At 57.9% G+C, this 14,640-nt stretch overlaps 1 protein-coding gene across 3 annotated transcripts in view; it reads right to left on the reverse strand.

The window, feature by feature from the left end:
• The window catches only part of PHF21B (PHD finger protein 21B), an 87,300-nt gene that overhangs the window by 14,192 nt on the left and 58,468 nt on the right, over positions 1-14,640 (reverse strand). For 2 of the 3 annotated variants that reach the window (XM_028115716.2, XM_028115717.1), the window contains exons 3-5: positions 6,936-7,028; positions 4,104-4,454; positions 1,771-1,911 (exon numbers count right to left, since the gene is read on the reverse strand). In XM_028115716.2, coding sequence (XP_027971517.1) covers positions 1,771-1,911; positions 4,104-4,454; positions 6,936-7,028 — 585 coding nt within the window. Of the gene's footprint in view, positions 1-1,770; positions 2,004-3,287; positions 3,306-4,099; positions 4,455-6,935; positions 7,029-14,640 lie in introns of all 3 variants that reach the window. The other variant, XM_028115715.2, reaches the window with a different exon arrangement.

Here is a 14,640-nt window from a genome sequence, read left to right on the forward strand (position 1 = left end):
AGCCGCCCCAGGGCTCCAACGGGCTCATCTGATGAAGTTTCTGGGGCAGCTGCCGCTCTGGCCTCAAGTGCTCCTAACCTGGGCTCTTCGTGAACATGTTCTGAAGGGTACCACAAAGCCCCGCGTCTGCACCACACAATGTTCCCAGACCTCTTTAAAAAGAAGGTTTAATAAGGATTTTTACACCAGGACGTGTTGTAACTACAAGTTCTATTTAAGTCATTACACGTATTTACACTAATTATGTAGTTAAATGTAATTATACTAATTGTATAAATGCACAATAACTGGCTCCGATATACTTTGAGAGAACACAGAGAATCTACCCAGAAAACCTGCGAGGATGCAATGGGTGCAACGCAACCCCCCAGGCGGACAGAGGGTGCGTGTGGGAACCTCAGGCTGCGAGCCGGCCCGGGGCTCACCATGCATACAGCAGGCGCTCCCACGGCACCAAGAGTGCCTCTTGAAACAAACAGGGCCCGGGGCAACAGACCAGACTTGGGTCCATCTCAGCCTCAGCGAGTAGTGGACTCTGACTCCCTGCAGGCTTTTTGGACACCTCAAAGGACAATAATCAAGTCACTCTCCTGCCCAAAGATATTCTGTGGTTCCTCACTGCCCAGGAATAAAGTTCCACCTTGGCAGCCTGCACGCAGGTCCTCCAGGATGAGGCTCCAACGTCCCTCTAACCCCGTGCTCAGAATTTCTCAGGCATCCATGCTGCCTGCGATCCAAGTAGACTAGCCGACTCTCCTGGGCCTGCCAAGTGCCTCCCCACCTTCCATGCGTCTGCCCAGGCAGCACCCTCTGCACCACACGCCATCCCACCCCCCCACCCCCCCGCCTCTGCCCCTCTGTTGAAGCCCCACCTGCTCCCCCGGGGCCCTGCTGATCCCGCCCCTCCTCTGCAAAGCCTTCCCCAGTCCTTCTGGGTGCAAACACGCTCTCTCCTTCTCCCTGCACCTCCCACAGCTCTGGATTTGTAATTCTCTGCTGACGCTTGAGATTTTTTTAGCCGAAGTTGAAGTCCCAGTGGTTGTGCCAAGAGCAGTGAGGTCCCCTAGGGCCAGGACTCCATCTGCCCCAGCTCGGCGTCCCAACCCTCGGCACAGAGCCAACTCTAAGATATGTCCGATGAATAATGAATGGATGAAAGACTGACTTCTTTCGATACTGACAGCATGTTGATAAAAAGAATCCTAAGAAGCTCTAGGAGCCCCAAGGGGCCTCTTCTGCCCACCGAGGTGAGGTGGTCAGGGAAGGCTGCCTGGAGGAGAGGATGTCTGAAGTGAATCTTATAGGATGAATGAGAATTGGCAGCTGTGTGGAAAAAGGCCCAAAGTGTTGACTGTGGCCCGGGATGGCAGAGGATGCAAGCAGTAACGTAAGAGGGGTCACCTGCTGGGACCAGAAGTTAACAAAGAATGACTTTGCCTTAGCTGCTGGCCTCTCACCCCCCCACAGAGCAGGTGGTTCTGTGTTAGTCACGGATTAGGATGGCGCCATGAGGGGGAGGTTGGGGGGGGGTGGCACTAATGTGCAATTTCTGGAAGGTTCTACCCATCACCCTGCCAGAGCAACAGCTGCAAGCGATGCAAAGCCAGGCTCCCTGGTTCTAGAATCCGTGCTAACCCCTGCCCCGCACCACCACGCCGTGGGCAAAGTAGACCAGGACGAGGCTCCCGGGACAAGCCCCCACCAGGAGCTCCCACTGCACAGGGCGGCTCCCCGCCTCCTACGGCGACCTCCAGAGCCCAGCCACCCTACCTCGGGGTTCTCCTGGCTCGGGGGCCGGTCGTCCTTCTTCTTTTTGGTCGCCTGAGCTCCCTGAGATGGCTCCTCCGTGGGTGGCCGCGACTCTGCCGTGCTCTCAGGCTGCGTCTGCACTTGAGGCTGGATGATGATGACCTGGAAGGTGTGGCAGAGGGGTGGGGGTGAGGGGTAGCCACTGCGGAGGGCGGGGTGAGCCAGGGGGGCCAGAGTGGCGAGGGGCCTTGGAAGTTGGGATTACAGAGGAACGAGGAAGCCTGCACCCAGCTCTCTGGTCCATGGGGCGCCTGCACCGAGGGTGTGCGCCTCTGGACAGCCCCTTACACCGTGAGGGCTGCCTGAGTATGAGCCTGGTTTAGGAACCAGAAGGGCCTGGGTTCAATCCTGTGCTACCATGTCACAGCTGTGTGGCCTCAGGGAGATCACTTGGCCTCTCTGAGCCTCAGCTTCCTTGCGATCCCGCCTCCAGGGAGGTGGTGAAGATTCGGGAAGCAAAGACTCAAAAGACATCGGTTTCTTTATCTCCAGCTCAAGTGCAGGGAGACAGGTCAAGAGAGCTCAGATTTGCCACCTGAGCTCATCAGGGGGTTGTCTGAGTGCACTGCCCAGCCTGTCCTCTCCCCAGCCTGCCCCTTGGGCCCCCAGGGCACTATGTCCAAGGCTTTCAAACCTGGCCTGGGCAGGGAAGGGGTGGAGAAGGGGGAGGTGGGTTCTGGACCCTGCTCAGCAAGGCCCAGAGTGGCCCTACTTCAGCCAGCTGTCACCGGGGTTCATGGCTACCATTTGGTTTGATTGAAGGGTCTGAGGCTGAGAAGTCCGAAAGCAATTTACGAAGCCCAGCCCCTCCCTGGGTGGGGGTCCCCTCCATCTGTGGCTCAACTACTTTATTAATGTTTTGGATGGGATACTGGGAAAGAATCATTATCTTTCACAGATCCAGGGGAAGGAATTCACCGGGAGCAGACAGCCAGGGTCTCAACCAAGCCAGGAATAACCTGAACTTGTATTTTTCCCCCTAAGAACGTGACTGTCTTGTGAATTTGACGCTCCTAAACAGGAAGAAAAAATGCATCTGTTTTTCTGCTGGCTTAAGGGAGGGCTCTTTGTTCTCCTTTGTATCACAATTTTAAAACCCCAGGATTCTCTGGATGGAAAAAAAAAATGCCCCTCTTTATATTCACGGGAAGAAAAACATTAAGATCCCCAGTAGAAAGCAGGGCAAAAAACATTCTCAAACGAGTCACACAGAAGGAGACAGAATTCTTGAAAAGTATGGGGGAAACATTCAAGCTTCATAATAACCAAAGGAATTCAACTTTCAACAGCGAGCATCTGTTTGCACCAATTAAGTGAGTAAAAAGTGTTTAAAATGACAGTACTGAATGCTGGTGAGCTTGCAGTGAAAAGGGTACACACATCCCACAAAGGCATCCCACAAACACCTGTGAAGCACCCCCTGGGGACCGGGTGTGGTCCTGAGGAACACGTCTCCCCATCCGAGCACATCCTGTGATGACTGAGCATCCCCGGGGCTCCCGTCCACGGGTGGGAGGGCCCAGAAGCATAATACTCCCAGACATACGCTATGTGCAGTAAAATCCAGGTGCACGAAAGTGGAGCACCAGTTTTCAGGCTGGAAATTGGGAGGGACGCTGGCCCCAGATAAGAGAGAGGCAGCCTGGCAGGCCCCAAACTGGGCACAGAGGAAAGGAGGCTGAAGAGATGAAGCGGTACCTTTCACGCAGCCCTGCAGTCCCAAAGGCCTCAAACCTCCCAATCCCCAAGGAGCTCGGAGGGGGACAGGGAGAGGACCTCAGTTTCAGTTTTAAATCTAGGCAAGAAATCACAGATTTTCCATTCCGGCACCGGGCATCCCCCAAAGTCCTCAACCACCCAACTACACCAGCCAGAAACCGACCACCAGGACGGGCCTCTTCTGGGAATTCATCCGGCCACGCATCTTACTGGTTAATTCATGATTCCAAAGAGGGAAGTAATTCACTCATTGACCACTCATTCTTTTTCCACCGATATCAATCCCTCCAGCCATGTGTTCGCTCAGTCGCACGCCCCTGCATCCGCACCGCGTCATTCACGTGCTGATCCGTTCCCTTCCCCTCCCCTCATACCGCCAGCCCTCCCACCGTGGGGTCGCTCGCTTGCAGGGTCATTCCTGCGCAGCCCGTCCTCTCCAGCGCGGACGCACTCACGTGACCGCTCATTCACGCCTCGCTTCGCACCCCATTCATTCGAGGGGCTCCTGGGGTCCTCCCGCCAACCGCTCGCTCTGCTCAGGCAACAGCCTCCAGCGTGAGCGGGCACACACCCACCTTCTTGTCGGCACTGATGAGGAGGGGCTGGACCTTGACGCTGTCGCTGACCACAGACACGGCAGTGCTGGGGGCCATGGCGGCGGCATTGCTGGGGGCGGTGGTGAGGATGGCATAGGCCACCCCGGCACTGCTCAGGGGAGAGGCGATGGTGGCGGGCTCAGCGAGGGCCTGGGGCTGGCTGCCGGGTGCTGGCACATGGCTCACGGTGTTGTTGGCGGTGGGGAGGGCTGGGCTGGGGTTCTTGATACTGACCACGGTGGCCTTCTGGAAGGTCGGGGGCTGCTTGGGTGGCCGGTCCCGGCCTGGGGCGACGGGGAGGCTGTCTGGAATCAGAGTCTTTGGCCTAACCTGGGGAGGGAGGGACAGGTGCATGGTCAGACAGACACACGGGCAGGTGGAGGGGGCAGCCCTGAACCCAGCGGGGACTGGAGCACTGACGTGGCCGGGCTCTGAGCCCTCCCATGTTAGACGTGAGGGGACAGCAGTGGAGAGGCCCCGGGGCTCAACTCTGGGCCGAAGCCCCTTCCAGCCGAACTCAGATAAGATGGTGAAGAACAGGGAAGGAGGGGTGGGAAAGCGGCACGGGGACCAGTCAGGTCCCTCTGACGTCAGAAGTCCACAGAGCGCTGTCGCTGGGGCAGGGACCGGGAGGGCTGCGGCGACTCCTGGCCCCCCGCTCGGTCGGCCTCCTGACCTGGAGGGGGCCGCCGCTGCGTTCCCTGTGAAAGCCATCATGCCGTAAGCCGGAGATGGCATAGGTCACCCTCTGAGAGGCCCACATGCAGGGAGTTAAGGCGGGTGCAGGTGGCTAGGACGCGGCTCTGGCCAGGCCTCCGGACGGCTCGTCTGCGGCCGATCCTGCCCCTCCGGGGCCTGCGCGGTCTCGGGCGCGCACCTCGTCTGTGCGCTGGGGGTGGGGAGAATGCACAAAGTGATGCGTGCCTCCCAACTGTCGGCTGGCACCAGCATCCCAGCACTCCTGCCACCAGAAATGAGCCTCACGCCAACCCCGTGAGACCTGCGCTAGCACCGCCCTCTTAGGGACGAGGAGGCAGATGAGGACGTGCCCCCCCCCACCTTATTTGAGCCCCACTGTGACTGCATTGTGAAGTAGGTATTTGGCCTATTCTACAGATGAGCAAATCGAGGTCTGGAGAGGAAGGGACTTAGCCCAGGAGAAGAACGACGCCCCAGCCGTCACTGTTGGGGGAGCGGGACTCGCACTCAGGACTTCCAGAAGCCTGCCTCGCGTCCGTGCTGGCTGACCCCACCCAGCACCCCCACCCTGGCCAGTGACTCTCGTGGAGGGAGGGGTTCAGGGTGGCTCCCACCGGGCTCTGTGACCTCGCGCAGGTCAGCTCAGTGCCGCGTGCCCCTCAGTCAAGCTGGTATCATGTCTGTCTTCTCCTCCCCAGCGTCCGCCGTGGAGCCCGCCTCAATTCTAGCGATTCTAGGGTCCTTTCCTTGCCCCCGCCAAGTGGGCCTTCCACCACGAGGGCCTCCCCCCATCAGGGGACCCACCAAGTCGTATGGTCTTGTCCTGCTCTGTCCTGGTACGTGGGGTCGGGATCAGAGCCTGACACCAACACCAATACTGAACGTGGGAACCTCAGATGGCCACCAGCTAGGAGACTGCTGCGCTCTGCCTCTGCAGAGGACGGGTGGGGGCAGATGGGGCGAGTGGTGGTTAATGAGGATCCCCCGCTACGAGGTCAAGGGAAGCCGTTCTGTGCTGTCGGCAGCCCCCCCCCCCCCCCCCGCCGCACCTGGTCACTCTGGTTCACAGTGGCCGGGCAACACCATGTAATCCCAGCTCTGCATGTGGGGGAGCCGTGCCCAGACCGCGGGGGCTGGGCTCTGAGCATGGGGGCCTCCAACCCAGAGAAAACCTATTCAGGGGACCCCAGAGCTCATGACTTTCAGCCGGTGCCACTTGGAGACGAGACGTGTACAGACCCAGGCCGGGCCTCCTCCCACGGGGGCCTACGGAGGCCTTCCCCACCCTCTATGCTCTCTCCTTTCTCCGGGCCTGTTGGGATTCAGCACGGGTGGGCACTCAGGAAAGGTTGTCACCAGGACAAGAGCTGCCCTTTATCATCCTCGAGCGAGGGGCATCTGTCAGGCACTGTCCTCACCCCTGAGCCACCAGGGTACTGCATACACAACACTCGCTCAAGGCTGAGCACTGATTAACCACTAGCAGGCATGGCTAAAAAGGCGCTGGGCCATCTGGTTCGGCCTCGCGGCCACGAAGAACACACCTGCACCAGTCCCTCTGCAGGAGGGGAGCCTCGCTGGGTTAAGAGGCCAGGTGAGTTGTCCAAAGTGCGGAGCCCAGTCAAGGATGCCGTGGACCGAAGACAGGGTGCCTGGCTTAGCATCTTGCTGCCTCCCCCGAATGAATCGTCTTATGCAGAGTTTCTCGCACTGTCTTGACCCATGGTTTAAAATCTTTATTACCTCATGACCCAGTCCAGAAACAAGCTATTCAAGAAACCACATTTAAGGTGCATCTTGATATTTTCTGTTCTACTCTAGTTCAGCTTCGTTTATTGCATTAAAGAAAAAAACAAAAGAACAAAAAAAAAAAAAAAAAAAAAAAAAAAACCGTGGTCCAGACCCACTAAAATGACTTTGCAATTCCTCATCATAAAAACCAGGTCTTGTCGGAAAGTCTGTCTCTTCCCCTGACAGGCAGACGAGGAAGGAGGGGGATGGGACACGCCCAAGCGGGTCCTTGCCCAGCTCAGTGCCGGCCTAAAACCTCAGTGCTTGAGGGTCTGGGGATGAACAGGCAGACCCCCCCGGGGCCCACCATGAGCTGCTTACCTGAGGTAGCACCGCCGCTCCTTGCCCGGCCAACCTCTGCAAGGAGCTGACCTGAGGACCCGTGACAGGCACTGCAGTGATGGCTCCCAAAGCCTGAAAGACAGGAGGGGGCACTGAGCCGGGACCAGGGACACCGCGATGAGGTCACCAGGGCCACCCAGCAGGTGCGCGGCTCTCACCACCTGTCGGGTCATGGGGACAGCAAACTCGGCTCTTCCCTTTCTCCATCAGGAGTTCACCACCACAAAAGTATGTTTTCATCACGCAAGACATTTTGGAAACCAGAGAAAGAAACAGGATGGCATTGTCCAGAAGACAGTCCTCAGCTTCCTTTTTTACAAGTAAGGTTTTTTTATATTGATACCCATCTACTACAAGCCAACAAAAATCAACATTAATCTATACTTTGCACAATTATTTTTATAAACAACAAAATGAATCCAAGACCTAAAGGTAAAGCCTAAAACTAGAGAACTAGGAAAAAACCACAGGAGAAAAATCTGTGGGACCCTTGGTTAGGCAAAAGAGCCTTAGATATAACACCAAAACCTGATCCACAGAAGAACAGATTAACAAACTGGACTACAAAAGAATTTAAAAGCTCCTGAAGCTTAAGTGTGAACAGAGTGAAAAGCCCCAGACTGAGAACACACACTTGCAAGTCACCTCTCTGATAAAAGACTGGCATCTGGACTATATAGAAGAACTCTCAAAAGGCCATCAACAGAGGGGCGCCTGGGTGGCTCAGTTGGTTACGTGTCTGCCTTCGGCTCAGGTCATGATCCTGGAGTCCGGGGATCGAGTCCCGCATCGGGCTCCCCACTCAGTGGGGAGTCTGCTTCTCCCTCTGACCCCCTTCCCTCTCGTGCTCTCTATCTCTCATTCTCTCTCTCTCTCTCTCAAATAAATAAATAAAATCTTTAAAAAAAAAAAAGATGCTAAACAGCATTAGTTGTTAGGGAAATGCAAATTAAAACCACGATGTGCTACTGGGGCCCGCCTACTGGATGGCTGCATTTGAAAGGACGGACCAAATCAGGAGTTGGTGATCCTGTAGAGCAGCTCATCCACTGCTCTTGGGAACATAAAATGGGACAAGAACACTGCAAAACAGCCTGGCCATTTCTCATAAAGTTCAACATACATTTAGTGCTATGGACTAAATGCTTATGTCCCCCCACCCCAATTCCTGTGTTGAAACTCTAATAAATCTTTAAAAAAAAAAAAAAATCACATGTTGAAATCCAGGCTCTCGTTGTGAGGGTGTTAGGAGGTGCGTAAGTCAGGAGTGTGGAGTCTTATGAATGGAATTGGATTAGTATCTTGTAAAAAAAAGGTTCCGGAGGGACCATGAGCCCTGACCCCATGGGAGCCCTGACCCCATGTGAGGACGTGGCGAGAAGTCCCCCAGCCAGAGAGGGCCCTCGCCCGTGCACAGCGGCGCGGTGATCCGGGCCTCGCAGCCTCCAGAATGGCAAGCAGTGAATGTCGGTGGGTGCTCTGCTGTAGCCGACTCGCCTGGGAATGCCAGCCGCAGCTCTGCCCACAACGGCCGGGCGCGGGAACAGGCCCACGGCCGAACGGCCAGCGCTGTCCGCACCCAGTGGACTATCGCTCGGCGATCAAAAGGAAGGAGCAGCTGATAAACACGCAACCACAGGGAGGCACCTCGGAACGATTTGGCTGAATGAAAGGAGCCAGGCACTAAAATAAAAATAAATTTAAAAAAATAGAAGAAGGACATACTGTATGACGCCATTTCTATAAAATTCCAGAAACAGCAAACTCATCTCCAGGACCAGGAAATAGGTCAGAGGTTATATGGAGATGGGGGGATGGGAGGAAGGGATGATGAAGACACGGGGCACTTTGAAGGGGAAAGGATGTGTTCACCATCTTGATTCTGGTGCTGGTTTCGTCCATCCCTGGAGGACACAGCGGAGGGTCCACGAACCACAGAGCTGCTACTCCCGATTGCGGGATGGCTCCTCCCGCCTCTCGAGTTCGCCACCTGCCCCGCGTGGGTTCATGTCCTTAAGCCAGCTGCCTGCCTCTCTGCGCAGAGCCAAATCCTCCATATTTAACTTGAAATCCACTGTGGACAATTGTCAGAACAGAGCTTTACGTGCAAAGCAGGTAGCATTTAAAGACAGACGTGGTCCCTTCATGAGGAGGTTTCTCGATTCATCGCGCCATCTTCCGTCTCTCGCCAGCACGGTTCAGTGACCAGTGCTAGAAGAACATCCCAAGCACACCCGAGGCCCACATTTTAAAAGATTCTGCCCCACCTTCTGCAAGGGGATGAGTGTACAAGGTTCTGCCCTCCCGGGCCCAGGCCTCCAGGCAATCAGCATCACCATCGGATCCCTGCGCCGGCCCAGGCAGGGACAGGTGGAGGCAGGCACGGAGCCCCATCTGATTAACAAGCTTCCAGGGGATTCTGCCAACCTGGAGACCACAGGCTGAGAGGAAGACGGCCTGTCCCTTCGCAGGTTCTGCATCAGAGACCCACACGGACGCTTGATGTCACCAGTGAGTGAAGCTGTGTGGTCCCCGGACTGCAGGGATTCCTGCGTAGATGGGGGCCGGCCAGAAGATCCTAGGGCCACAGAAATACATGCCCAACACCCATGGGAGCCAGAGAACAGGCGTCAACCGACTTTCCCTGGGAATTCCCTGCTGGCTTAGATGCCCCCATACAAGCCCTCCGGATGCCGCCAGCCTGTGGGGAGGGGCTGGGCAGCCCTTCCAGATGAGGAGTGTGCACCCCCTGCATGTGCGTCCAGTCTTCGTGCGTCTTTGAGCCCATCAGCATACAGCTGTGAGGGCTGCCATGTGTGTTTACTTTGGGGGTGTTCCTATGCACCAGCCATTCGTTTCTCTGGGTGTCCACTTTGGTGCGTTTGTCTCTGTTCTGGGCACTTTCCTGGCTCTCTGTCCATGTGCCTTGTGGGCTCGAAGCCTTCATTCCTGGTCGGCACTTGGCTCTCTCTCATGTGTTGTCGGACTTCTGTCCATGTGCCTTAGGAATTTACCGTCCAGGAGGGGAAGGACGGGGACCCAGAGAGACTCGGGTGGATGGAAGCTGCTGGAGGCAGAGACCCTGAGGTCGGGGTGGGTGGGCGTGGGGAGGGAAGGACAGGGGGAGCTTCGCTGACCTCATTCTCCACACTCAGTTACCAAGAAAGAGACACAACGTGCCACAGGGCAGTTCTTGGACGCCTGCAGGCTGCCCACAGAACAAACAGCATTCACCTGCTGACTCCATCAGCGAAAACACTGACTCCAATGGTCAGGGGTGCCTGACCGTGCTACGGTGTGTCGGGGTCCCTCTGTGCCAGGGCAGCGGGAGGAGCCCCGAAGATGGGACGGGTCCCGGGTCAAAGCCCGAAGTCCCGGGCTTTTAGGAGGAGTCTGCTGCCAATGGGGCTCCCGAGCCGGGTGCCCCCGACCTCCCGCTTCCGGGGACGGTGGGTTTCATCCCAGGACACCCGAGTCACCTGCTGCCACCGCCTGCTCCCCATCTGTGCAAGGCAGGCTTCGGGGGGGCCCCCTCCAAGCCCCAGCTACTTGCTTCTCTCTGAGGTCTGCCCCCAGAGTGCGTTCTTCCACGTCCTTATAAAGCTTTAATTAACAAGCTGAAAAGGCATTTTATCTGGCAGGGGCTGACCTTCCTGCTCCGTGTCAGAATTTATCGATACCAGCAGAGACAATCATCTCGGTGGCTCCTTCACGAGGACCACAGAGTTTATAGCCACACTTTCCCCAAGATAAATGAGCTCCTTATGACTACACTTACAGCTCTAAGCATCTTAATAGGAAGAAAAAGGGCCATAAAAGTCAAAGATAACTTCAAATTTTTCCTGCATTGGCGGAGTCCCTGGGGCAGCCTCGGAGAAGCTCAGGTGTCAGGTGTCACAGCTGCCCGTCCGCGTGCTGGGGACAGACCGCCTCTGACACCAGCAGCGTGTGGCCCCCTGGCTCTCTGTGCCCAGTCTCCTTATCTGCAACAGGAAGAGATCCCGCTGCACGGGGCACGCGAGGGCAGAGGGAGTGGGCGCCGTGGGGTCCGCATGCTGAGCACTGGGTGGTGGGGCAGGGGAGGGTCCATCCCATCCAGCCTGCCCAGAATTCGGGAGGGACGGGACTTGTGGCATCAGCCTGTCCGGGTACCAATCCTGGCGTGGCCCATTTCTTGTTGGGCAAACCTGGGGAAGCCTCATCCGCATCCCCGGACTCTGAGGTGGGATGTGCGTACTTGGCTCCACCCTCCATCAGAGTGCAACACCCGGGGGCCCAGCCGTGCGAGAAAGTAGTAAAGGAAACCAGCACTACTGTGACTCGGGCTTCCGGCCTGCGCTCCCATCAGCGGTGTTTCCTTCTGTGTCAGAAGACAGACAGGGAAGCAGGGCTGCCTGCTGGGCTCCCCCGAACCCGAGGCCGGGGTGAGCCATGGGGCCACGCCCCTGCTGGGTGGAGGTGCTTTCAAACTGCCTTGTGGCGGGTCCCGCAACTGTGGCCAAGACCCCCCTGCCGTGGCCTCCCTGGACCTCTGGGCAGCACCGGATGCCCCACCCCCACGGGGACCCCCTTGGTTCCCTCGGTTGCTCAGCAAACGTCCCGGAGCACCCACTGGGTAGCTGGCCGGCAAGCTGCTTGGCCCCGGGGAACTGGGTGGTGGGCCCGGCCTCACAACGGCTGCTCCCATCCCAGCCCCTGACCTGATGGATCAGAACCGGCTTGCACCTCTCTGCTCCCCTGCGGGACTTGCAGCTCCCAGAGTCGCCAGCCCAGGTCCTGGCCCGAGCAGGAGCCTGGTGAAGGTGTGTGATGTCTGTCATCAAACAAGGAGGGTCTCAGGCCTCCAGTGTCCAACCCGGGCACCCTTCCTTCACCCCTGCAAACACGGGCGGCAGAACTGAGCCCGCTCTCCACACACGTGCAAACCTGCTCCCTGACCTCCGGGCCTTGGTTCTGGTTCCTGCACCCAGAACGACTCCAGACCTCACAGAGCTGCCCTCTCAGTGGGACCAAGGGGGTTTCTGAGGTGGCCCCGTCCAGGCCATGTCAATGCGTTCCTGATGCAGACAGAAACCCAGCGGTGGGGGCTGGCCCACCTCCAGGATGGGAGAGGGCATCTCCCTTGCAGCACCTCGAGCCAGGCTCCAGCCCACCTGACCCCACAGGTCAGCCTCGAACGCTCAACAATGGGAAGAACAACCGTCACATCTTCTACCACATCCGGGCACCACATCCGGGCACCATCCATGGACAGGTGTCCACCTGTGCTTTCCTCACGAACCCCCAGCAGCGCCTGGCCTGCGGACAGCCGGGAGGGAGACCGGCAGCTACGGCCAGCATCACAAAAGCACCAGAACTGATGGAGAGTTCAGTGCCGCCAGCTCGCAGGGCCTCGGGGGCCGTCTGCCTCTCCCACGCGCGCCACGGCCCCCAGGACAGGCGGCAAGTCAGTGGAACTCAGTGTCCAGACCCCTCCTCTTTCCTCTCCCTTGACGCAGGAATGGTGCAGGGGGCGGTGGGCATGGGGTCACAGTGAGCCCCTCCCCCAGGCCACTTCAGGGACAGAATGGGCAGGGAGGGGGACAGACAGCCAGCATGAGTACTGGTCGGGTGGCGGGCCTGGGTGCCCACGGTACGGTCAGTGACCAGAACAGAAAGTGACCCTGTAGAGGGGAACAAGACGAGGCCGGGTCACAGGCTGACCCTTAAGGACCTCGGAATTCATCACAGGAGCAGTGGCCTCTCGGAAGGAGGCTACATCACAGAGAGACACGTCTAAAGTGCGTGACTGTCCCTCTCCTTATTTGACCCTATGTGTTCCGAAGGGGGGAACGGGACCAGTGGGGCTGCGGTTCGCTGGGCACCCGGGTCAGTGAGCGGCAGAGCCGGGGTCCGGATGGGGCCCCCTCCACAGCCCTGCGCCCCGTGGTGGCTGGGCTCTGGTCAGCACTGCAGACCCAGAAGAAGGAGCTGCCCTGGAGCCCGCCTGCCTGTATCCGGGCACGTCCCCTGTGACCTCCGCTTACCTCGTCTGGGAGGGCGCTGTCCAGGAGGGGACACGGGTCTGGGACCCTCTCTGCTGGTCCGGAGTGCCGAGCACAGCTTTGAGGACAGCAGGGAAGGGCACGTTCCTGTTTCTCAGGCCTCTCCAGCAGCTGGGAAAGTGCGGAGCTGACCGGAGCTGGGCCTCCTGCTTCCTGCCCCCCATGTGGCTCCCCACCTGCCCCCAGCTGGGTGACAAAGTGGGGCAGCCGCCCCGGGGCCTCCAGAGCCACCCAACAGCCCCTGAGAAGGTGGCCTGGCCTCCCGTCCCTCCACGTAAGCCGCGTGGTTGTGTGGCTTCTCCGGCTGTGATTTTCTTCCCATCTTCAGAGAATGGCCAAGAAGCGGGGCAAACATAACAAGGCAGCTCCAACGTCGAGAAGTGCCAATAAATATTAATATAACAGAAGCACCACTTCTGCTGTTGTGCGAAACCAGTTTATTACTCACCGATGAAATCTGCCTGCCGCCTTTGCCGCTGCGGGGAAGGACTCGGGTAGCTCCGCGTGCGGCCGGCGAGCTCCCGCTCGGCCCGGCCACGACCACCCGCCCAGCCCGCTGCCCCCAAGCCGGCTCCCGCTGACCCCAAGCTCGTCCACGCAGGACCATCGGGGGCCACTGGGGGTTCGGGTCTGCGTCTACCCCTGTGACTGGGCACCCGCCCAGAGCCACGGTCCCCAGTCGGGGCCAGCCAACCTGCATGCAAATTTCATTCCCCTGCTGGCCTGGGTCCTGACAAGTGTCCCTCTCACCTCCTGTCGAAGCAGGGGAAGCGGGAACCGCCCTCCCTGCTCAAAGGACCTGAGGGGAGGGGAGGAGGTGTGAATCATTCCAAGGGCTCCTCCATTCACAAATCTGCATCAAGGACCAACCGAGGCAAGAAGGAAGAGAGAGAGGGGCCAGGGGGTTGCCCGATGAAGCGAAGACACGCATGCCCAGGTCTGCAGGTCCCCTTCCGGGCACGTACCCCAGGGCCACGCGTGCCAGGGACACAGATGGGAGTGGCTGCAAGACTGCACCTGCCTCGGGGAAAACGAACTGTCCATCGGCAGGGGATGGGTCAGCTATCATGTCCTTACGATGGAGAGAACATTCTCCGGCTCCCAGCAGCCAGAGTGATAAGCCAGACGTCCACGTGTCACCACAGAGCCTGGGGACGAGCCCCGAGTAACACCCACAAGTGCTACACGCCACCTGACACCATTCACATCTAGCAAGCACCGCCCGGCTGTGGTTTGCTGATGTCTAATAAACACGCAAAACCGATTTATGATTGTGGCTGCGCTTGGGGGGGGGAAGGGAAGGGAGAGGAGGGATGGGGGAAGGGGGCGTGGAGGACACCTACTTCTTCTGCATGTTTTACCTCTTCACAAAACGATCAGAGCAAATGTGACAAAATGCCTGTTTATTCATTTGGGCAAAGACCATATGGAGATTTCTTAAAGTTCCCTTCGTGTATCTGTAATTAAAAAAAAAGCATAAAAGGAGGCAGAGAGGGCTCTGTACAGAGAGGAAGTGGGAAGCCTTCCTGCAGGAGGTGGTGTCTGAGCTGGGCCTTGAAGGATGGACCAGAATATTCAAGTGGGCAGCCAGGTAAGTGCATGGTAATTAGGAGAGACAGGTGGGTGGTAGGAGGGGTGAG

This window comes from Eumetopias jubatus, unplaced genomic scaffold, assembly GCF_037043125.1.
Source record: "Eumetopias jubatus isolate StellerSeaLion01/CBP00866 unplaced genomic scaffold, mEumJub1_p1.0 scaffold_8, whole genome shotgun sequence".
Taxonomy (NCBI): Eukaryota; Metazoa; Chordata; class Mammalia; order Carnivora; family Otariidae; genus Eumetopias; species Eumetopias jubatus.